The following is a 25,045-nucleotide window of genomic DNA, read 5'->3' on the forward strand; positions in this document are numbered from 1 at the left end:
ATAAGAAATCATTTCTTTTAACAGCTTTTTATTCACTCTTTTGATTTGACAGTGTGATTGTTGAACATCTGATACCAGATACATTCCCCTTCTTCTGAGAAGGCTTTCTAGAAGTCTAGGTGTTGGATTATGGTTGTGTGGATTTGTGTTTATTCAGCTACAAGACAATTAGTGAGATCAGACTCTGATATTGGGATGTTAGTGGGGTTGAATCCGAGTCAGGGCTCTGTTCAGGACACCCAGGTTCTTCTAGTCCAGCCTAAACCTCTGCATCATGTCTTCATGGAGCTTTGGAACTTTGTGCACTGGGGTAGCGTCATGCTGGAACAGGGTTTGGGAATTTTAGATCCAGTGAAGGGAAATTATAATGGTTTGCGGAGAAGAACCACATATAGGTATGATGGCCAGGGCTACACATATGAAGAATGGTGAGACTTCACCCTTTAGAGACTGGAAGGCTGGGGTAAGTGATGCTACAGGAAGGATCAGGGTTCAGGGTTAAGGGCCTTACTCTGGGGCCCAGCAGTGGCAGCTTGGTGGACCTGGGATTTAAACTCACAACCTTCTGATAAGTAATCCAACACCTTCACCACTAAGATACCACAAATGATATGGTTTTATATGTGGACCACAGATTAGTATTCCTAAAATCAAATTTATAAAAAGCATAAAAATAGACAAAGCTTTAATATTAAGTTTAAATAAGACTTGTGAGCAGATTAATCAACAAATCAGATCAGGTCAGAGGTGCTATGGAGTGAAAAAAAAAGGAAAATATTTAAATGAATTCCAAGAGTTTTGCATTAACTAGTTCCCTAAAGCTGTACCATGTTGAGACAATAACAAGAAATGTTCAACAACACACTGTTGATTTGTTGTACAGGAAGATTCAGTGGTCCCAGGTGACCTCAGATTAGACATGCCCGCTCTGAAGCAATCAGTTTCTGTTTCTTGAGAACTTCTATGAGGATACAAAAGAGCTTCGAGAATCCCCCCCAAAACTGATATTGCTCTCTGTCTGGGCTTTTTTTCTTTTTTACAGTATAATTATGGTGTATCCAGTGCAGGTAACAAGATATTTGAAAACATTTGAAACAGGGCTTAACTTTTTAGTAACTAGAATAAAAACAGAGATCTTCTACAGCAACCCTAGAAACTATATGGATGACTTCACAATATAGTACCCTTCAAATTGACCCAAACTCAGTTCAGTTAAAGTAAAACAGAAAGAAATTCAGCTGCAAGTGATCTCGGGCCTTTTGGTGTTTACAAAGTCAGTTCCTTTTTGTTCTTTTTTTAGCACTGATGTGGTTTCAGACAACTTATTGTTCGTTACCCGAGCTATCTGTTGATATTTAGCGCATTTGCTTTTTTGCTTTTACATGCCATTATGTTGTAAAATCTAGTATTCTTTTTTCTTTCTTTCTTTTAAAAAAAACATTCTTGTGTTGAAAAATGTTTTTTTTTTAACAGTAATGGAAGATGGCAGCTACGCATGGCAAGCCTTGAGGTACTGGCATAACAAGGAACTGGCATAACAAAACGCAAAGCAGACTCTTTTTGTTAACATCTCACACAAATTAATCAAACCACACTCAAAACAGACTCAGACTACCACCTGAGGGACAATGGACCACTTTGAGAGGGACAACGGACCACTTTGAGAGGGACATCAGACCACCTCATGAGGGACATCAGACAACCTCTTAAGGGACAACAGAGACGACTTTGTGAGGCACATCAGACCACCTTGTGAGAGACATCAGACCACCTTGTGAGAGACATCAGACCACCTCTCGAGGGACATCAAACCACCTTGTGAGAGAAACCAGACCTCTTGAGGGACAATAGAGACGACTTTGTGAGGCACATCAGACCACCTTGTGAGAGACATCAGACCACCTCTCGAGGGACATCAAACCACCTTGTGAGAGAAGCCAGACCTCTTGAGGGACCCCAGACCACCTCATGAGAAACACCAGACCACCTTTTGAGGAACACCAGACCATCCCATGAGGGACATCAGACCACCTCATAAGGGACATCACGAGGGACATCAGACCACCTCTTGAGGGACATCAGACCCCCTCATGAGGAACATCAGAGGTAATACAGGATACAGACTGTATATACCCCAGTGAGTCACCTAATCCAACCAGCTGAGAAAATCATGTTGTCTTATTTTCCTCCATTTATTAAAGATGATCTGCTTTTCAAATACATTTCTAGATAAGGAAATATTTTTTCACATAAAGGAAAGTTCTCTCGGTTGTAATTTCCCTCTTCTAAAGCTTTTAGTCTGCTTCAGACAATAAGTTTGTATAATCCTAAAGAATGAAAATGATGATGTAGTGTTTCTGTCTGTATATACATACTGTATACTTGTCTGTCTGTCTGTCTGTCTGTCTATATGTAGCTATTTGTCCAGTTGGGGTCATAAATTTACATCCTTCTCGCTAAATCTGCAAAATCTTAACAATTTAAAAGAAATAAATTGAGCAGTCTTTTATATTTAGTTCTACTCTGAATAAACTATTCCACATCACAGATGTTTACATACAATCCACAAGACACCTCATGAGGGACATCAGAGCACCTCTTGAGGGACACTAGACCACTTTGTGAGGGACATCAGACCACCTAATGAGGGTCTTAGTTACTTTTGTATACATTATGTATATATAGAATTTATTTATTCTTCTAATCTAAAGCAGTCTCTGGTAAAATAATTTTCTTTGGGATTAATAAGTTCTATCTTTATCTTGTTAAGTTCTGTCTTATCTCATCTCATCTCATCTCATCTTATCTTATACCAGACCACCTCATGAGGAACATCAGACTACCTCTTAAGGGACATCAGACCACCTTGTGGGGGACATCAAACTACTATTTAAGGGACTTCAGGCTACCTCTTGAGGGACATCAGACAACCTCAAGAGGGACACCAGACTACATCTTGAGAGACACATCAGTCCATGAAATGAATATACTTGTAGTTCTTCAAACAATGAGAAGAAAATAAAGCAAATAATTATCATTGATATGGTGAAGTGTTACTTTTTCACACAACTAGATAAAGAGAACTTATATTTAGAAAAATATACCCCCTCCCCCAGTAATGCTGTAATAAACAGAATATAAAATGTCTAACAGCAACCTGTTGTTTTGTGTAAACTGGTATTAGACACGCCCACTCCAGTATAACAGCAGATCAGTTTCTGTTTCCTGAGAAGTGAGGACTCACTGTGAGGAACCAGAGAAAGAGCTACAACAGAGAAGGAGCTTCAATATCTCTCTAAACACAGTATGTGTTAACTTTTTTATTATCTTTTAACTGTATAAAAATAGAATATATTTACTAGTAACTGGAATAGACATGTATCTGAATGTACAGTGTACAGTTTCTGAAACAGATTAATCCCTTGTCTTCTGATCAAAACTTTCTTTCTTACTATTTATGTCTGTCTCAAGTCTGTTTATCTGCCACATTGTGTCTGACTGTCTGTCTGTCTGGCTAACTGTGTGTATAAATATCAATCTTTATCTCTATCTATCTACTCTTTTTCTTCTTCTTCTACTCTGCCTGGCCAAAAATAAAAACTCACACACTCTAATATATTTCATTGGACCACCATATTCTCCGTGGCATCGTTTCGATAAGCTTATGCAACGTTTTTTTCGTCCAGAGTTGCATTAATTTCTTGCCAAGATCTTGTGTTGATGATAGGAGAGTCGGAAATCTGTGTGAAGTCTTCTCAATGAGGTTAAGTGGTCTGGTTCTGTGGTGGAGAATTCGTGTGTGTAAATGATGTCTCATGCTACCTGAAACACTCTTTCACAAATTTGAGCTTGATGAATCCTGCCACTGTTATATAGGATTATGAAAGAATCCACGGATGGACAAAACCTGGTCATTCAGTATATTCAGGCAATCAGCTGATCTCATTTTTCTGGGTGAACCCCAGACCTGACCAACTGAAGCAATCCCACATCATATCACTACCCCCTGTAGGCTTGTCCAGGTGCACCACTTCATATGTAAGGCCAATAATTTGACTCTTCTGAAACAGAGTAATATAGAGTAATATCTTTTCTATGACTACAGGACATGTCTTTCAACATGGTTGTTAAATAAATGAGAATCATTGCATCAATTAGAGTTAAATAACTTGTTTGGCAACAAAAACATATTAATTAAATCAAATGGAAGACACCTAGCTATTGTCTCTCTCTCTCTCTGCCTCTTGTCTGTTATATTCTCTCTCTCTCTCTCTCTCTCTCTCTCTCTCTCTCTCCATCCCTCTGTCTACCTGTCTCTCTCTCTCCCTCCCTCTGTCTACCTGTCTCTCTCTCTATCTCTCCCTCCCTATCTCTGCCTCTCTCTCTGTGCCTGTCTATCTGTCTGCCTCTCTCTCTCTCTCTCTCTCTCTCTGTGCCTGTCTATCTGTCTGCCTCTCTCTCTGTGCCTGTCTATCTGTCTGCCTCTCTCTCTCTCTCTCTCTCTCTCGTAAGTGATGTGTAATTGAGTGAGCAGAGTCGGTGTGAGTCAGTTTCATAGCGTGGGTGAGTAATTCATACTCTTCTCTCCTTTTTTCACATCTTTTACTTAAAAGTGTGCAAAAAAGTCTGCTCTGAGGGTTTTAGTAGAGTAAAAAACTCGTAAAACCTTCTATTAAACAGAAGCACACCATCCTTCAGTGCTTGCTGGCGGGTAACAGATAGGGTTTGAGCGGCTTTCCTGAGGTCATGGTGTTAAAACTGCTCTATGGAGGAGTCTGATTTAGACGTGGGTGAAGAAGTCAGGTACGGCAGCATGATGTCAGCGTCCTGAAAGTGAACAGTGGTTATACAGGATACACATACCCCAGTGATGCACCTAATCCAATCAGCTGAGAAAATCACGTTGTCTTATGTTCCTCCATTTATAAAGATGACCCGCTGTTTAAAGAATTTTCTAGACAAGGAAAAGTTGTTTCACGTACAAAGAAAATTTCCCTAGTTTGTAATTCCCCTCTTCTGATGCATTTAGTCTGCTTTAGACAACAAGTCTGTATGATCCTAAGGAATGGTTTCTCTCTGAATATACACACTGTATACATGCCTGTCTGCGTATGTCTGTCTGTCTGTCTGCGTATATCTGTCTGTCGGTGTATATCTGTCTGTCTGTGTATATCTGTCTGTCTGTATGTAGGCATTTGTACAGTATCTTGCTAAATCTGCAAAATATTAACAATTTAAAAGAAATAAATTTATCGATCTTAAAAATGGCAGTCTGTTTTTTTTATTTAATTCTGCCCCAAAATTTTACATCAAATTTGTTTAGATACGGTCCACAAGAATAAATAACACCAGAATTTGCACAAATTAACCAGTTCAAAAGTTTACACCCCTCTATTCTTGTTACCTGGATGTTTTTATGTTTTACTTTGAGTTCTTTACTTAAGGTCCCTTGTTGGTCCTGAGCAGAAAAATCCTTCAGGTCCTGCACTTTCTTTGCTTTTCCAGCATCTTCTGCCTATTTGACCCCTATCTAATAGATGCTGTATAAATTTTGTGATCCATCTTTCACACTGAGGATGACTGAGGGACAAAACATTCACTGATGCTGTAGAAGCCAACATGTTACATTAAGAGGCAGGGGGGTGTAAACTTTTGAACAGGTTGATCGGTGTAAATTATTTTGTGTTTTTGTACCTTTCTATCTGCCTGATGATAAAAACATGATGTATTACTGTAGAGAGAAAGTTGTATATGTTTACTATATTTCACTCTTAATGTTTAAAACTATATTTATTTATTTATTTATTTTTTTAGAGATAGTCTGACCATGCCCAAAATTCGGACACTGAATGAACTGTCCCAGCTACAGAACACAGGATATGGACAGCCATGGCCAAGACACGGCCTCAAGCTGCTCTACTGGTTTGCTAGCAAGTACGTTGATTTTGATGAAGACAATGCCATGTGCTGGCGTTACGACCCAGAGAGAAGATGGTATGGTTTCCATCCATTTGAAAACAGAGACGATGAAAACGTTCAGCTCCTGCCTAATACCTACCTTCCTTACTACGAAGTGGGAAATCTGGGCAAACCGAGAGCGAACAGACTGCCCAAATACGTCAGAAGAGATTACACCGGTCACCACGACGACAGTAATATAGACCGCGTCATTGTCAGAGTTAAAGGTGAGCATTTCGACAGAGTCTATGTGACCGAGCACTGCGGCGAGTCAAACTACAACCCTCACGGCACCTACCGCATCAGCAGGGGCCTCATAATGCTCATCCAAGAATATACTCTAGATGAATTTCTAAAGGAAATGAATGTCTGAAGATCGGGGCATAAATATACGTACAGATTCCATACGTATTATGCTATATGTTTAAATAAGTTGTTCATTCATTTTCTATAACAGCGAAGGTGTCTGTATTTCCATTGTTTGTATTCATGAGCTCGTTTTAAGGTGTTTAATTTGTTTTAGTTATTTTTATAGTAACAGCTCATTCAACAGGACCAGTATGGAGGACCAAGTCTAATAATAAACAGATGAAGGAAAAACATTCAGATATGGTGAACTTTTATGGAAGTGCTGTGGTATAAAAGGAATAAAACACTTTGGGACACACTGTTATAGGACGTTCGAGACAATAACAGGAACTCCGCCTTCATCACCCCATCCTTGCTTCTATTATTTTCCTTTAACAGCATGACACCAAGTGCTTTATTCCTTCCTTATTCAGGCCATACTATGAAAGATCTGGGCTATAAAATTGTTTTAAAGTTCATACTTATGGTTCAATTCCAGTCTTAATCTTATAACATCATTAATCATCAGGGAATCAGGATTTTTTTTTTGTTAAACTGAATTGGATAGTTTAAAAGTGTGTTTTTTATTCTGCACACACACATGATTTGAAGAACTGTGATTGGTGCAGTATTTTAGCTCCGCCCCCAGGTGATGCAGGAAGAAGAAAAGTTGCTATTTGTTTCCTTATGAACAATATAATTCACAGAACAGCACCAGCAAAAAGACTTAAACAAACTGAATGCTATATTTTGTTTAATTGGGTGTGATATGTTGTGATAATGTTGTAATAAATGGAACACTATAACAAGAAATAAAGCTTGTTTTCTTAAAACCACTTTTTGGCCTTTTGAGCATGATCAGGTTCATTAACTGAGTTTATTTTTAAGTTCTGTTTTCATGGTTGATGTAGCAGAAAAAATTGGACAGTTAGCTATGAGCTGAAGTTAAAAATCATGTAGCTTTAAAAAGAATAAAAATGTTATCCTTCTCAAAATTTGTTAGAACCTGAAGCATTTTAGGAAAAAATTATGCATTTGAATTAATACAGCTAATATTGTAGACATCCATCCATCCATCCATCCATTTTCTGTACCACTTACCCCACACAAAAAGGAGGAATCCTGGTGTCTATCCCGGGACATTCATTTATCCACCCATCCACCCATCTATCCATCCCTCCATCCATCCATCCATCCATTTTCTGTACCACTTACCCCACACAAAAAGGAGGAATCCTGGTGTCTATCCCGGGACATTCATTTATCCACCCATCCACCCATCCATCCATCCATCCCTCCATCCATCCATCCATCCATCCATCCATTTTCTGTACCTCTTACCCCACACAAAAAGGAGGAATCCTGGTGTCTATCCTGGGACATTCATTTATCCACCCATCCACCCATCCATCCATCCCTCCATCCATCCATCCATCCATCCATTTTCTGTACCACTTACCCCACACAAAAAGGAGGAATCCTGGTGTCTATCCCGGGACATTCATTTATCCACCCATCCATCCATCCCTCCATCCATCCATCCCTCCATCCACCCATCCATCCATCCCTCCATCCATCCCTCCATCCATCCAACCCAACCCAACCCAAACCAACCACCCACCCACCCACCCACCCATCAATCAATCGATCCATCAATCGATCGATCGATCCATCCATCCATCCATCCATCCAACCCAACCCAACCCAACCCAACCCAACCCACCCACCAACCCATCAATCGATCCATCCATACATCCATCTATTCATCCATTTATCCATCCATCCATCTTTATCCATCCGTCTGTCCATCCGTCCGTCCGTCCATCCATTTTCTGTACCACTTATCCTACACAAAAAGGAAGAATTCTGGTGTCTATCCTGGGACATTCATTTATCCATCCATCCATCCATCCATCCATCCATTTATCCATCTGTTCACTCATCCATCCTTTTATCTGTTTATCCATCCTTCCATCTATTTTCTGTACCACCTATCCTACACAAGGTTTGCAGGTATCCTGGTGTCTATTCTGGGACACTCTGGACTGGGTACCAACCCATCACAGAGCACACATACACACACACACACACACACACACACACACACACATATACAGACTACAGACAATTTAGAAACACCAATTAGCGTTACAGTGCAGGTTTTTGGACTAGAGAAGGAAACTGGAGTACACAGAGGAAACCCCTGATGCACAGCGAGAAACTCCACACACACAGGGAACGGTCAGGAATCGAACCCTCAACCCTGGAGGTGTGAGGCAGATCAAACATTTAGCTGATTCTTCTGTCAATTTTACTTTGTGCTTTGTGTGAAAATGGTAAAGTTTTAAAACACATCAGTTTGCATGTGTATGAAGCTGAACACTGACTGCTTCGTTTTCTCTTTTCATAGAGCAGAATAAGAGCCAATTAAATAAAAGAACAGTTAAAACAACTGCTAGAAGTCGGTATAAAGCAAAGATAAAGACTATTAGTGAATGTAAACAAAGTTTTTTAATAAATGAAATGTTTTCAGCTTGCAACAAGATAAAAATTACTAAGAGAGAAAGACAGAGAGAGAGAGAGAGAGAGAGAGAGAAAGAGGGGGGGCAGAGAGAGACAGGGAGAGAGAAAACCCTAATAGTAAGTGACTTAGGAAGCAGAATAACTTTCATGCTCCAGATTCACTTTGACACTCTGATGAAGATAAATCCATTTAAAATCAATTAATCAGTCAAACTGAATTTCAGCACAGGAGCAGGAGAAGGTGAAGGACGACAAGCTGCTAGACTACATCCAGGAAGATAATCACCTGTCGCCATGGTAACAGCAAACATGGACCAGATCATAGTCAACAGTGGAAAGAAGTGGTTTAACCACATTTATGGAACTGAGAACATCCAATCAGATTTCAGCAAACAATCACCTACAGTCTTATTAGAGATATCAGATATCTGACCTTAGATGGCTTTCAACAGAGACCCCATATATCAGACTTTCGACTCAGACACTGATGCTTCTGTAGGTTCTCAGACAATCCACCAGAGCTGATTCAGCCACTGTAACCATAACCCTTCATAAATACAAACTTGTGTATTAAATATTATTGTGTAGCGAGCCTCATAAACTCAAATAAATAGAAAATAAACCTTAATGTCAGAGAAAGACATTTATTACTAATTATTAATTTAATTAATTATTAAATAAATATTAATAGACCTAAGCATACATTTGTTTACATTTTTTTTTTATTTATTTTTTTTATTATTTTTAGATGGTTTTGTGATGTTATCTTGTTCCAAAGATATTAATTTGATGGAATATATCAAGCTAAAATAAAATTAAATAAATTATTAATATATTTGATTATTCATGTTTTTATATTTAATATAATATTTTTCATAAATAATCCAATTAAGTAAAAAATAATTATAATTAAAAATAATATGGAAAATATGGTAATCATTTATGCATAAATGACTGATTTGCATTTAAAACCTTTAACATTCAGGGTTTTTTTTGCTGGTTCTGTTGTTGGTTGTATTTTCTGCTTGGTAAAGGACAGGGTTTGTCACTCATTGTGTTTTATGCAAACAATCAGAGTCGTTTGAATAAAATGTCTTACCACAGGGTGTGTTTTAAAGTGCAGGGACACTCTTTACTGAAAGCTGCTTTCAGTCATTTTATCAGATAATAAACATAAACTAATCAGCAGTTACACATTTATTATTTTTGCTTTATTGCTGCTTCTGCTCTCCTGAACTTTCACTCCACTTCCTGTAAAGACTCGGTGATGCACTCGGTGATATGTCCTGGACGTCGAACCACAAGAGTTTCTATGTTCTGAAGAAACGATCTACAATTCCTTAAAATCAGTAAGTATAAAAGGAATTATTTTTATGTTCTAAAAACAAATGAATTGCTCCTTAATGATATTATTTATCTAGGATTCGTCTATGAATTATTTGTCTGTCAATTAGAAATATCATTTTGGAAAACTGTTGAAAAAAAGTATGTAATTTCCAATTTTTAAATAGCTTTGACTGAAATGCTTCTGAACATGCTTTTATCATAAACACAGTAAACAACCTCTACACTTTAACATCTATTTCTTCACCTTCCCGCATTATCAGTATTGTCGCTTTGCTCCGTCGGTGGTGGAAGAAAATGACGATGGTGAAAACAAATATATAAGTCGTTTTTTTAAATGTGCATAAGCAATAGACTGCTTGTGGTCATTTGTTGTGGTGAAAAGCAACACAGCTGTTCCAGCTGTGATAAAATGCTCACTTTGGAATTTGGACAGAAGTTAAACCGGGAACCCCACTATATCCGGGTGAATCGGTTTCTGTTTCCTGAGAAGCGAAAGTGATGAATGATAGTGATTATAAAAGTGACTAAACATAATGATTATAATTACATGAATTGGGAAAAAATATATAATAATTGGAAAAAATTAGCAAGTAGATATAGACTGTACAAATAAAACCATGTATCATATACTTTCTTATATTTGTATACACATTATCAATTTCCAATGTTGCTCGTATAGAAAAAAAAAACTTTTGAGGACTTATTTAAATAATAATTTAATTTAAATAATCAATTAATCTCATGGGATAATTCACTTCTATCAATTAAGTAACACTGATATATTTTTGTATTTAATATTATTTTTTTTTATATTCATATTTTTGTGTAATATTTATTGGTAATTTTGTGATATTTTAGATCTCTTTTAGGTTGTATTAGCAGCCAAAACCTATATTTTCACATGACTTCAGACCATCCAGGAGTGGCGCTGGACTTAATACTGCTCCTCCCTCGAGTTAATAATGATTATTAATGATGTTAATAATGATAATTTAAATAATGATTTAAAGGTGATTTAATGATCTGATGGTCTCCTGATCAGAAGGAGTGAGTTTGAATCCCAGCACCACCAAGCTGCCACTGCTAGGCCCCTGAGCACAGCCTTAACCCCTCAACTGCTCAGTTGTATAAATGAGACAACTCTGGATAAAGACGTCTGCCAAATATTGTAAATATAATCTATTATAGAACTCCACTCCTAATCACTTCTCTTCATAAAACATTCACTCCAAAACAATCTCACTGTGGATTCTTTTATTGGACATTTGCACTAGAATCTGCACTTATGGTCTCATCTGTGCATGCGACCCCAAACAGTGATCGATTTCTAACAAGAATATTCAACCTTTTATTTATAGACTCTCCTAGGAGTTGACCATGAGCAACCCATGGGTCCTGAAAGAACTGACCGATCTAAAAAACTCTCGATTTGGTCGACCATATCCAAGACATGGCCTCAAGCTGCTGTACTGGTTTGCGAACGAGTTTATGTTTTTTAACAACAACAATAAGATGTATTGCCAGTACAATCCAAAAAATCATGTTTATGGCTTTCATCGATTTAAGAACCGAAACGACAAAAATGGTGTTAAACTCCTGCCTGATGCCAACCTCACCTACTACGTGGTGGGCAACTTGAACAGCGAAGGAGCAGAGGACCTGCCCGATTACGTCCGGGAAGATTACAGAGGCTTTCTAAATGGTAGCAACATGGACCGCATCATCGTCAGTGTGGATGATCAGTCTATAGAAAGTGTCTATGTGACCGAGCACAGTGATCGGACAGATTTCGACAAGGAAGCCACCTTCTTCGTCAGCAAGGAGCTCTTGATGATTATCAGGGAGATGACCTTCGAGGAATTTCTCTTAAAATCTGGGTATTCAAGCACGGGACAGGACTACGGTCAGAAAACTGGGGTTTCGAAGCCACAAGTGAACTACAGTCAGAGAGCTTGGTTTTCGAGTCCACAAGAAGAAAAAGGTAAGAGAGCTTGGTTTTCGAGTCCAGCCGAGGAAGACCAAGGTCAGAAAAATTTGTTTTTGAGTCCAACAGAAGAAGACCAAGGACATAAAAATTGGTTTTCAAGTACAGCAGATGAAGACCAAGTTCAGAAAAATTGGTTTTCGAGTCCAGCAGATGAAGACCAAGTTCAGAAAAATTGGTTTTCGAGTCCAGCAGATGAAGACCAAGTTCAGAAAAATTGGTTTTCGAGTCCAGCAGATGAAGACCAAGTTCAGAAAAATTGGTTTTCGAGTCCAGCAGATGAAGACCAAGTTCAGAAAAATTGGTTTTCGAGTCCATTAGATGAAGACCAAGGTCAAATAAACTGGTTTTCAAGTCCAGCAGAAGAAGACCAGGGTCAGAAAAATTGGTTTTCAAGTCCAGCAGAAGAAGACCAAGGTCAGAGAAACTGGTTTTCAAGACCACAAGAAAACAACAGTCAGAGAAGTGGGGTTTCCGGCCAACAAGTGAGCACTGTTGAAAGTACTGTGGAGGACGAGAGCAGCAGATTTTGGGATGATAATGAAACAACTAAATGCTGCAGATGCGTCATACTTTAGACTGTGTATGTGATCCATCATTACACAAACTGAACATGAATTTGAACCAATCACATGATTTCTGTCAGTTCTACAAAGTCCTACAACAGCTAATTTATTTGCATTATTTGAATCTGTAGAAACCAAAGATCCCACACAATAAGTGATATTTCGAGAATTATCAAATCCCTGCAATATTTTAATCCAATTTTTTATGCAATGTTACTACAACTGTTTTACTTCTTGTACCACAGCACTGTCAAATTCTGGATTCTGATTGGTCAGAAAGTGTTGATTAAATATCTATAACAAATCACAGTTTTATATCAGGATGTTACACATGGACTTATATGAAGGTCCTTTAAGCTAATCTTAATAATAAACTGACTTTAAAACATGTTTTAATCAAATGAAATATCTGATAAGGAAACATTTTCTGTTAAGAGATATATGAACACAACATTGGGAGTAAGGAAGGAGTCTCCAGTGTCAGTTAGAGATAAAGCTAATAGTTTTTTAGACATGTGTTTAGTCCTTTTTTGTCTTATTAGCTTCAAGAATGGGAAAAGAGAGGCTGTTAATTACTGGACTGATTATTATACAAATTTCAGAACATTATATTTAAATATTAATGAATGTAAATGACGATATATATATATATATTCTGTAATAAAAATGTGACTGAGGTGCTGAGCCAGTGAGAAAGAGATTTGAGTTTCTTGTCTTTTTGTGTGTATTTTTCATGTCACACTCCACAGTAGTAGCTGTTAATGTTTCAAATGAAAGTTCTATAGACACTCAAGAATTTAATAAATTTAATTTAATATTTTGATTTTTACCTAGCCTACTGTTAAAATATTCTAAATTTACTGTGTTCTACTATGAAAAAGCTTTAGCTGTGCTATTGTTTTAACACAGAGTCACAATACTCTACATACAGAAACCCAACAGTGTCTTTTCTAATCGTATAACAGATTTACGTCAATAAAATCATTCGTTTGTTTATACTGAATAAAATATACGTTTAGTTGATTTCTATTCCACCAGTGGAATCGAAAGGCATAGCCATAAAGGGTTAATTATTATTAATTATTAAGTATCAATACATTAATGACTGTTTTTATTTTAATCGGACTTGTAGTTTATTATTTTTCCCCATTGGTATGTTACAAATATTCAAGGTTTAAAATATAACAGATGTTTATATATATATTTTGTCCAAAATGCACAAATCTTGTAGATATATAATAATCCAAACCAACTGCAATATAATACAAATTTTTGTTCAGCAACACAAAAAATCATGATACAACAGGCATCCTGGACATTTCAGTCTAAAGATTAGAAATAGGTTTTCTAATCAAGTCAGTTTGTGATTTCAGTTAACTTGGATTTAGTAGATACATAATCAGAGTTTATTTATTTAACTGGACACGCCCACTATCTCTGGATGAATCAGTTTCGGTTTCTTGAGTAATGAGAATGATTCAGTTGAAGCAGCAGAAACCCAAAACACAGACAAAAACTACACCCTAATAGTGAATCATTTCAGCTAAACCAAAAGAATATTGGCCCTAAGTTTCTGTTTTGTTTTGTTTTTTTGACTAACACCAGCACGTTTTCAGTGTGTAGCAGCACTGTATTTACACGGGTCTGTTAAAAGTGTGCACTGTGCTGAAGTTCCTGTGGCTTTTTGTACAGCTTGAGATGAATCTGTTGCATCTGGGCAGTGAGGAATAAGGAATAGACATGGCTTTGTCAGCTTTGCCTTAAAAATAAAATACTTTAGCGGCCCTAATCATCTGTATGCAGTTTAGAAATCTTGTAGAACAAATATTTACCTGACCCAAGTGACCAGTTTTATTTGGTTTTCTATAGTATTATTTTGTGTGTGAGAGGAAATGCCTTGTTGAAAAGAGAGGCCATAAATTTCTCTCATGCAGTGGTCTCAATGGCCGAATTAGTGCTCAGAAACCAGCATTAAACAGAAGACAACTAAAAAATCGTGTTGCATTTGCCAAGGCCCACAGCTTGCAGGAAGGATGGACTGTGGAAAAGTGGCAGAAGGTTGATTTTTCTGATGAATCATCTATTAAACTGCATCCCAATCGTCGCAAATACTGCAGAAGACCTATTGGAACCCATATGGACCCAAGATTCACACAGAAAACAGTCAAGTTCGGTGGAGGAAAAATCATGGTTTGGGGTTACATTCAGTATGGGGGTGTGCAAGAGATCTGCAGACTGGATGGCAACATCAACAGCCTGAGGTATCAAGACATTCAATTCAGGATTCAAGATTCAAGAAGCTTTATTGTCATTTCAACCACATATAGCTGACGCAGTACATAGTGAAATGAGACAACGTTTCTCCAGGACCTGGTGCTACAGAAACATACAACAACAAGTTCAACACAAAAACAACACCACAGAGCTAGGACAGAAGTTTGTCCTAGCCACGTAAAGTGCACAGTGTGCAGCTAGGTGCAAACAGAGCATAGACAAGACAGTGCAAAAGACAATACAAGAAAGACAACACAAAAGAACACAGGACACTTAGCGCCGAAAAGAAAGAAAAGAACATGTGTAATGGAATGTAAGTGAAATAAAATAAGATAAAGTGAAATGATGTAAAAAAGTATTGTGCAAAAATACACAGCAGCGGTTGAGGTAGTGCAAATAGAAATAAACATAAATATGACTATAGCAGCGGATGACAGGTAGAGGTAGTGCAATAAGTAATGAACAATATAAATTATGTGTGTGCGTGTGTGTGTCCACACAGTCAAGAGAGAGTGTCTGTGTCTATAAGTGTGTGAGAGAGACAGAGAGTAGATATACAGTTCAGTCCTGAGTGAGAGTGTGTGTGTGTGTGTGTGTGTGTGTGAGAGAGAGTGTAGAACAGTTCAGTCCTGGTTGTTGAGGAGCCTGATGGCTTGAGGAAAGAAACTGTTACACAGTCTGGTTGTGAGGGCCCGAATGCTAACCCTAACCCTCCGGTCCCTCTTTCCAGATGGCAGGAGGGTGAAGAGTGTGTGTGAGGGGTGTGTGGGGTCAGCCACAATGCTGTTAGCTTTGCATTCTTGCTGCCCATTACATTCCAAACCACAGGAGAGGGCAAATTCTTCAGCAGGATGGCGCTCCTTCTCATACTTCAGCCTCCACCTCAAAGTTCCTGAAAGCAAAGAAGGTCAAGGTGCTCCAGGATTGGCCAGCCCAGTCACCAGACATGAACATTATTGAGCATGTCTGGGGTACGATGAAGGAGGAGGCATTGAAGATGAAACCAAAGAATCTTGAACTCTGGGAGTCCTGCAAGAATGCTTTCTTTGCCATTCCAGATGACTTTATTAATAAGTTATTTGAGTCATTGCCGAGACATATGGGTGCAGTCCTCCAAGCTCATGGGAGTCATACACAATATTAATTCTTTTTCCACTGCACCATGACTTTATGTTCTGTACTGTACATTATTTCTGTTAAGTGACAAGACTTTTGTCTAAGTAAAGTCTGACCTTCCTGTCCTAATTAAATAATTAAAAATCACGGCATGATAAGATTTTATTTTGGTAAAATAAGCGTAATCTAGAGGCCTTTGCCTTTCATATAAGCCACTTCTGATTCCAAATGATCAACTAGAAGTCAAGTTATTATTTGTTTTTCCTACAACTTGGATATCCGACAAGACTTTTGTCAGGGTGTATATATATATATATATATATATATATTTTGTAACCTGTAACATGAACAGCAGGTTTATATTACCACACTTGTTCTAGTACAGTATTGTTTCTATAGTAACAGCTCTTCCATGGTTAAAGCTCTGGGTTGTTGCTCAAAAGATTGGGGTCCTTGAGCAATGCCCTTAACCCCCTCTGCTCCAGGGGTGCTGCATCATGGCTGACCCTGTGCTCTGACCCCAACCCTCCAAGGATAGGATATGCGGAGAAAGAGTTTCACTGTGCAGTAATGTATATGTGACAAAATAAAGGCTATTTAACTTAAGCTTGGCAATTTTACTGCTGTTCACTTGCTGGCTTTATATTACATTATATTTATACTTTATACACACCAAGATAATTACTTCACCTGCCAGTGGTTTTAATGTTACGGCTGATCGGCATATATGAGGTGTATGTGGATCAGTGAACCAACCCAGCCTCTGAGGGGTTAACTCCCATAAATCAGGAGGGTTGCATCAGGAAGGGCATCCGGCATAAAACCTGTGCCATATCAAACATGCGGATCGACCGGTCCGCCATGGCAACCCCGAACAGGGAGCAGGAGAAGTACAACAACAACATGTAGTATGGTATGGGAACAGCAGGTGAAAAACTGGAATCTGGTTAGTCCTGAATGACGAACTACTACTAATATTAGAAACACCTTTAAGGATACTCCTCATATACACTTTGGTTTGTCAGTAGGTACAAACTCTCAAACACATACAAGGTATAGTACATGGTTTATGTACATGTCTTGATATTTAGTTCTTTTTTTCCAAACGCTAAGTTTTTTCAAGATACTATTATCATTTCTTTTTTATTTGTCATTGTATCATTTCTATCAAAACTTGGTATGATGGTCGCTACACATAAACAAAAACATGTAATTGTGGTGTTTGTTGTTTGTTTCTTTTAGGAGATTTTGGGCGTTTACAGTGATAACACTTTTGTCAGGCCTAATGCTAGAACATTTTAGACCTGAAAGTTTTTACACTTTGTATATTTAATGTTACAGATCCTATGAAGGAGGCAGGATGACCAAATTAGCAACTCTGAACAAATTGAAGCAGCTAGAGGAGTCTGGATTTGGTCAGTGTTATCCACGACATGGCCTCAAGCTGCTTTACTGGTTTGCTAATGACTGTGTGTATTTTGATAGCTACAGTAACATGTGCTGGCAGTACGACCCAGAGGACGGAGATTTCGGATTTCATCTGTTCAAAAACAGGACTGACGATTATGGTCAGAAACTCCTGCCTGATGTGGACATTGATTACTATGAGGTGGGCAATCTGAGCAAAGCAGGAGCAGATGACCTGCCAGATTACGTTCTGGAAGATTACGACCAAAACCCTGATGACTGTGAGAGCAACATGGAGCGGATTATAGTCAGCGTTGATGATGAGTGTATTGAAAGAGTTTATGTGACGGAACACACTGACCAGGCAGATTTCAACAAGGAAGCCACCTACCGCATCAGCAGGGGCCTCATTAAGATTATCAGGGATCTGACCTTAGAGGACTTCCTCTCTAAAACTGGGTATTCTCTGCAAGAAGACTCTGATGAAAGTTGTACAGACGATGATGATGATGATGACGATGATGAAGATGTCAGTGATTATGATGATAATGACGACGATTTTGACAACAACAGTGATTATGTTGGGAACAACTATTTTGCGGACGACTTCGATGATGACAGCGATGATGACGATGATGACAGCAATGATGATAATTGACGGCGATGATAGTGAAAACAACGATGATGATGATGATTATTATTATATTTAAGATAACGCTGATTAGTGAATGAATTTGAGAGATATGAGTAAGACCATGTAACAATACAATACTGATCTATATATAATGCAATACAACATAACCCATGCTGCATCATGAGTGATATTTTGAGTAGTTTTATTTTACTACAATATTTATTATTAGTAGTATTTTTTCTTTAGTTTTTTTTAAGCATTACACTCTTTTAAACACCGGTTTTCACCCCCTATTTTATTGGACTATATCACTGTGCTGTTGCATTCTGGATTCTGATTGGACTGTACCAAACTAAGGGCACAGGGGGGAGGAAAGTGGATAGAAGCTCAGACTCAGGGCAGTTTTAGGGCAGATCAAAATCTGTTTCCTAAGTAGTAAACATGTGCTGCGACAAAGCTATAGCACAGACAAATAAAAATAAATAAATAAGGGAGCATTTTGAACAGCTTGTGCTAGTTTTCTGAATCCTGGTAAGAAAGAATGGAGAATAGAAATGTATTAAATATTATCAAATAACTTTTGAATTAAAATGTCTTTTTGGCAGCTGGTTTAAACATCTATAAAATTTTAGAGCTTTGCTTAGGAATGGCCAGAAGACGTTACAATTATAACAACTTATATGTTAATGGTTATTAATAAAAGAAAGAAGCTGTGTGAAATATTCTCCAGAGTCATTAATGTACAAGTGTTAATGTAAGAGTGTCTACACTCATGGTGACTTATTCAAAACAATTCAGATATTTTACCTCATCATAGTTTACTTTCATGTATTTTGTGTTATACTGCATATCCCAGGGTTCTTTCTCTTTCATATTATTGTCTGGCTTAGAGATCCAAAGATGAACATGAGACAATATTTCAGAATTCCAGCTTTCATTTTTCTGATATTTCTCAGGAGCACAGAGAAACACAGCTGTGAGGACACGAGTACAGGTGTGCTTTATAAAACAAATACAAATACATCAGGAAGAGAACAGGTTGTGGTCAAAACGTGGCAAAAAAAAAAAAGATCAAGAGCTTGGAAAAAATCAGGGTCAGAAAATGACGCAACGTCCAAATCCAGGTAAGCATTCATAGAAAAAAGGGATTTGCAACATCAAGGGCTAAAGAACACAATACAAAATGAATGTGGGTTTATATAGATAAATTATATAGGTCAGGATGTAAACAGAGGCTTGGGGGCTGCCATAAGCAGGGCTTGAGGGCCTGCCACCTCGGACTTAGCAGGGAGCAGGGCATGGAGCAGGGCTTGAAGGCTGCCATGTCATCCTCGGCATGGAGTGAGGATTGGCGCTTGGCTTGGGAGACTGCCATGTCAGCCTCTGCATGGAACTTGGGCTTGGGAGTGTCCCACATCAGCCTTGGCAGGGAGCAGGGCTTGGAACAGGCTGGAGGGTGCCAGGGTGGCCACTGGCTATGTCACTGTCCCAGGGACAGAGGCTACCAGGTTGTGCTCTGGTTGTGGCTGTGGCTCAGGGATGGAGAACTGACAGGCTGGATTCTGGCTGTGGCTGCAGATCTTGGGAGTTGGCCCTCAGCTCAGCTGTGGCTCAGGACCAGAGGCCGCAGTTTGGCCTCTGACTGTGGCCTCCAGTTTGCCACCAGGCTGGGCTCTGACAGAGGCCAGTATGTTGTAGGAACCCCAGCCACTATTCTTCTTTGGGTTTGAGGTCCCACAGGCTATCAAAATAAAATTTGGCCTGCAACATGAACCTACGGAACTGGTTCTCATCACTGTTGAAGAGGACCAGGTGTTCAAGGGTATGCCTTTGTGGGAAGGTATGGCACAGTTCAACTCTTACCCTCATGCTACATTTTGTATTTTGTCAGGAGCACAGAGAAACACGACTGCAGGGACACAATAACTGGTAGACTTTTATTTTAGTTAATACAAAACAAATCCAAAAACACCAGGGCACAGAAAAGGTCAGAAATCAGGCTGTGGCTAAGCAAAAACAGAGTCAGAAAATGAGAAAAGGTCAATATGCAGAAAAGCATTTATGTGACAAAGGGCTTAGTTAGGTCATGGGCTAAGGAACACTGAGTGTGTAATTTGGAAAGAATAAAGCACACATACAGGGGGGGGGGGTTGAGGACATGATAAGACATGAATGAATAAAAAAAAACACGTGGCTACAGAAACAAAGCAATGAAATCACTAAATAAAAGCTAGCATGAGCATGTAGCACTTCTACTGTTTTGGTTGTGCAATTCCTTTCACAGCAAGAGGGCACTCATCTGAGTAATGGGTGTTCAGGACCGGGTGAAAACTGGCCCCTGGTGGTCCAGTGGCAGAATCCCACACTATCATTGCTGCTTGATTACCGGGCAGGGAACTAACCCAGCCACTGAGGGGTTAATTCTCAGTGCCAGTCAGGAAGTGTGACGAAAACTAACTTGGACACTCCCACTGTCTGAGGCAGAATCAGTTTCTGTTTCCTGAGAAGTGAACACATGCTGTGAGGAAGCCAGATCAGAGAACAACTCATGAAGAACGACTTCAGGACAAACTGGAATAACCTTGTGTTTGGGATTTTCCTTTTAGCTGCAGGCTGTAATGTATTTTTAGTTCTCTTTTTGGACATTGCTGAAACTCCTGAAGCTGTTTGAGCAGTTTGTCATGAAACGCTGGAAGGATCTGAGCAACTATGCACAAGTTCATTGTTAGAAAATAATCAGTCCTGAAGGCATTAATCATTTTATAGACTTAAATACAGCTCTCGTTCTCCTGGACTCTCATTTCACTCGCTGAGAAGACGACACTCTGTGACACCCTGGACATTGAACTGTTTAACTCTTACTGGATAAAAGAGATCATCTACAATCCTATAGAAGGTAAGCTGAAATTTATGATGTCATTTCTTTTGGGGTTAACATTACAAATCATGTTTTATTAAAGAGTACTATTCGATATTAATATGAAATAGCACTTTGCTTTAATATAGAGTTGATCATACAGTAGGTGAGCTCTGATCTCAGAAAGAGACATTTAGTATATTTATTCTTTATACTCTACAGGCGTATCTCTGAACAAAACAATCAATAAAAGTTTCTTTTGAATTTCATCTGTTCATATTTCTTTTTTCTTCTTCTTTTTTTCCTCCTACTGCTGATCTGACATTGCTGTTGCTCCAAAGTAAAAGTCCAGACTATATTATGTAATCAGGTCAAAAAGCTTCTGTTTTATTAACATTAACTGTTTTATTTTTAATATATTTATTATATTAATATTATATTATTAATAATAATTATTATTATTATTATAAAATAAATAATAATATGATATAATATCAATAATAATATTATTTTTATTTTATATATACATGGTTAAATATGTTTTATATATATATATATATGATCCCAAATATTTTAGCTGGGATATGTGAATAAAAGAACTTCACTGAGCTGGTGATCCAACAAACCAATATAACATTATGCAAATTATTTTATTTTTACTGGCATGAACTGGTTAATAAAACAGTTAATGTTAATAAAACAGAAGCCTGAAAAAAAAAAAAAAAAAAAATATATATATATATATATATATATATTTATTTATATATATATACACACACACACACACACACACACATACATATATATATATATATATATATATATATATATATATATATATATATATGCGTGAGAACAAGAGAACAAACTCTCAAACACATACAGTACATGGTTTATGTACATGTCTTGATATTTAGTAATTGTTTTCCTAACAATACTTTTTTAAAGATACTATTTTTATTTCTTTTTTATTTGTCATTGCATCATTTCTATAGACAATTGTTATGGTGATCGCTACACATAAACATCTATCCATCCATTTTCTATACCCGCTTTATTCCTTATTAGGGTCACATGCACACATTGGGCGAAAGGTAGGGGTACACCCTGGACAGGTCGCCAGTCCATCACAGGGCCACCCTACACATAAACAAAAACATGTAATTGTTAATGTGGTGTTTGTTTGTTTTTTCTTTTAGGAGATGTTTATTTATTTATTTTAGGAGTTTACAGTAATAACACTTTTGTCAGACATAAAGCTGAAGCATTTCAGTCCTGAAAGTTTTTACACTTTGTATATTTAATGTTACAGATCCTATGAAGGAGGCAGGATGACCAAATTAGCAACTCTGAACGAATTGAAGCAGCTGGAGGAGTCTGGATTTGGTCAGTGTTATCCAAGACATGGCCTCAAGCTGCTTTACTGGTTTGCTAATGACTGTGTGTATTTTGATAGCTACAGTAACATGTGCTGGCAGTACGACCCAGAGGACGGAGATTTCGGATTTCATCTGTTCAAAAACAGGACTGACGATTATGGTCAGAAACTCCTGCCTGATGTGGACATTGATTACTATGAGGTGGGCAATCTGAGCAAAGCAGGAGCAGATGACCTGCCAGATTACGTTCTGGAAGATTACAACCAAAACCCTGATGACTGTGAGAGCAACATGGAGCGGATTATAGTCAGCATTGATGATGAGTGTATTGAAAGAGTTTATGTGACGGAACACACTGACCAGGCAGATTTCAACAAGGAAGCCACCTACCGCATCAGCAGGGGCCTCATTAAGATTATCAGGGATCTGACCTTAGAGGACTTCCTCTCTAAAACTGGGTATTCTCTGCAAGAAGACTCTGATGAAAGTTGTACAGACGATGATGATGATGATGACGATGATGATGATGATGATGACGACGATGATGATGATGATGATGATGATGACGATGACAACAGTGATGATGATGATGATTATTATTATTATAACATTTAAGATAACGCTGATTAGTGAATGAATTTGAGAGAAATGAGTAAGACCATGTAACAATACAATATGGATCCATATATATAATGCAATACAACATAACCCATGCTGCATCATTCAAGATTCAAGATTCAAAGAACTTTATTAATCCCAGGAGGAAATTCCTTAAGTGATATGTTGGATAGTTTTATTTTACTGCAATATTTTTTATTAATAGTATTTTTTCTTTAGTTTTTTTTAAGCATTACACTCTTTTAAACGCCGATTTCAGAGGTATCTGCCCCTATTTTGTTGGACTATATCACTGTGCTGTTGCATTCTGGATTCTGATTGGACTGTACCAAACTAAGGGGACAGGGGGGAGGAAAGTGGATAGAAGCTCAAAATCTGTTTCCTAAGTAGTAAACATGTGCTGCGACACAGCTAGAGCACAGACAAGTGAAAAGCACAACTAATAGTGAATGACTTTAGATCTTTTGATGTTTTCGAGCATGATTTCAGTGCAGAATTTCAACTGTCAAAGCTTCATGTACATTGCTTTGTAAAATCAATCAATCAATCAATCAATCAATCAATCCTGAGGCTTTTTGAACTGCTTGTGATAGCTGTTTTAAAATCCTTGTAAAAAAAAGAATGGTGAATAGAAATGCCTTATATATTATTAAATAACTTTTGAATTAAAATGTCTTTTTTGGCAGCTGGTTTATACATCTGTAACATTTTAGAGCTTTGCTTAATTATAAGATAAATATTTTTCTAACCGGAATGGCCCGAAGACATTACAATTACATCTACGTACTTGGTTGATGATTATTAATAAAAGAAACAAGCTGTGTGAAATATTCTCCAGAGTCGTTAATGTACAAGTGTTTCTGTGTGTCTACACTCATCGTGACGAATTAAAAAAATTCAGATATTTTACCTCATCACAGTTTTCTTTTATGCATCTTTCTCTTCCATATTATTGTCTGTAGTTTGTACAGTCTCCTCTAAAAATATTGGAACAGCAAGGTCAATCACTTTGTTTTTGCTTTATACTGAAGACATTTGGCTTAGAGATCCAAAGACGAACATGAGACGATATTTCAGAATTCCAGCTTTCATTTTTCTGATATTTCTCAGGAGCACAGAGAAACACAGCTGTGAGGACACGAGTACAGGTGTGCTTTACAAAAGAAATCCATATACAGGAAGAGAACAGGTTGTGGTTTGGAACGGCTTGGAAAAAAAAAATCAGGGTCAGAAAATGAGGCAATGTCCAAATCCAGGTAAGCATTCAAGGAACAAAAGGGATTAGTAACATCAAGGGCTAAAGAACACAAACAATACAACATGCATATGGGTTTATTTAGATAAATAATATAGATCAGGATATAAAAAGAGACTTAGGGGGCTGCCATATTGACCTTAGCAGGAAGCAGGGCTTGAGGGCCCACCGCCTCAGACTTAGCAGGGAGCAGGGCATGGAGCAGGACTTGAAGGCTGCCATGACATCCTCGGCATGGAGCGAGGATTGGAGCTGGGCTTGGAAGACTGCCATTTCAGCCTCTGCATGGAACTTGGGCTTGGGAGTGTGCCATGTTGGCCTTGGCAGGGAGCAGGGCTTAAAACAGGCTGGAGGCTGCCAGGTTGTCACTGGCCCAGGGACAGAGACCACCAGGTTGGACTCTGGTTGTGGCTGTGGCTCAGGGATGGAGAACTGGAAGACTCATTCTGGCTGTGGATCTTGGAAGGTGGCCGCCAACTCAGCTGTGGCTCAGGACCAGAGGCCGCCAGTTTGGCCAGCAGGCTGGGCTCTGACAGTGGCTGTGGATGTTGGGATCTGACTGTAGGAACCCCAGCCACTATTCTTCTTTGGGTTTGCGGTCCCACAGGCTGTCACAATAAAATTTGGCCTAGAACGTCTCATCACTGTCGAAGAGGACCAGGTGTTCAAGAGTATACCTTTGTGGGAAGGTATGGCATGGTGCCACTCTTACCCTAATGCTACATCTTTTCTGGGTGAAGTATTTTGTCAGGAGCACAGAGAAGCACGACTGCAGGAAC

General features: G+C 38.3%; 4 protein-coding genes across 12 annotated transcripts in view; 3 read left to right on the top strand and 1 right to left on the bottom strand.

Annotated features, from left to right (window-relative positions):
- wdr17 (WD repeat domain 17) overlaps positions 1-25,045 on the bottom strand; it is a 158,002-nt gene that overhangs the window by 18,132 nt on the left and 114,825 nt on the right. The window lies entirely within an intron of this gene.
- On the top strand, positions 9,928-13,301 carry LOC131351306 (uncharacterized). The gene is made up of 2 exons (XM_058386698.1): positions 9,928-10,178; positions 11,535-13,301. Exon 2 carries the CDS (start codon positions 11,554-11,556, stop codon positions 12,736-12,738), a length of 1,185 nt encoding a protein of 394 aa, XP_058242681.1. The 5' UTR covers positions 9,928-10,178; positions 11,535-11,553; the 3' UTR covers positions 12,739-13,301.
- Positions 17,029-18,857, top strand: LOC131351310 (coiled-coil domain-containing protein 1-like). 3 transcript variants are annotated; one of them, XM_058386705.1, is made up of 2 exons: positions 17,029-17,169; positions 17,458-18,856. In XM_058386705.1, the coding sequence occupies exon 2, from the start codon at positions 17,477-17,479 to the stop codon at positions 18,179-18,181; it is 705 nt and encodes a 234-aa protein (XP_058242688.1). In that variant the 5' UTR covers positions 17,029-17,169; positions 17,458-17,476; the 3' UTR covers positions 18,182-18,856. The 3 variants fall into 3 exon arrangements, with proteins under 3 accessions (XP_058242688.1, XP_058242690.1, XP_058242689.1); XM_058386707.1 differs by having other exon boundaries at positions 17,038-17,062; positions 17,458-18,857; XM_058386706.1 differs by having other exon boundaries at positions 17,126-17,169; positions 17,359-18,857.
- On the top strand, positions 20,531-23,913 carry LOC131351311 (coiled-coil domain-containing protein 1-like). Its single transcript, XM_058386708.1, has 2 exons — positions 20,531-21,053; positions 22,327-23,913. The coding sequence occupies exon 2, from the start codon at positions 22,346-22,348 to the stop codon at positions 23,006-23,008; it is 663 nt and encodes a 220-aa protein (XP_058242691.1). The 5' UTR covers positions 20,531-21,053; positions 22,327-22,345; the 3' UTR covers positions 23,009-23,913.

This window comes from Hemibagrus wyckioides, linkage group LG03 (assembly GCF_019097595.1).
Source record: "Hemibagrus wyckioides isolate EC202008001 linkage group LG03, SWU_Hwy_1.0, whole genome shotgun sequence".
Lineage (NCBI taxonomy): Eukaryota > Metazoa > Chordata > Actinopteri > Siluriformes > Bagridae > Hemibagrus > Hemibagrus wyckioides.

What these genes read in the sequence shown, in the direction of transcription:
- LOC131351306 (XM_058386698.1), top strand. Translation starts at nt 11,554, where the DNA reads ATGAGCAACCCATGGGTCCTGAAAGAACTGACCGATCTAAAAAACTCT.
- LOC131351311 (XM_058386708.1), top strand. Translation starts at nt 22,346, where the DNA reads ATGACCAAATTAGCAACTCTGAACGAATTGAAGCAGCTGGAGGAGTCT.
- LOC131351310 (XM_058386705.1), top strand. Translation starts at nt 17,477, where the DNA reads ATGACCAAATTAGCAACTCTGAACAAATTGAAGCAGCTAGAGGAGTCT.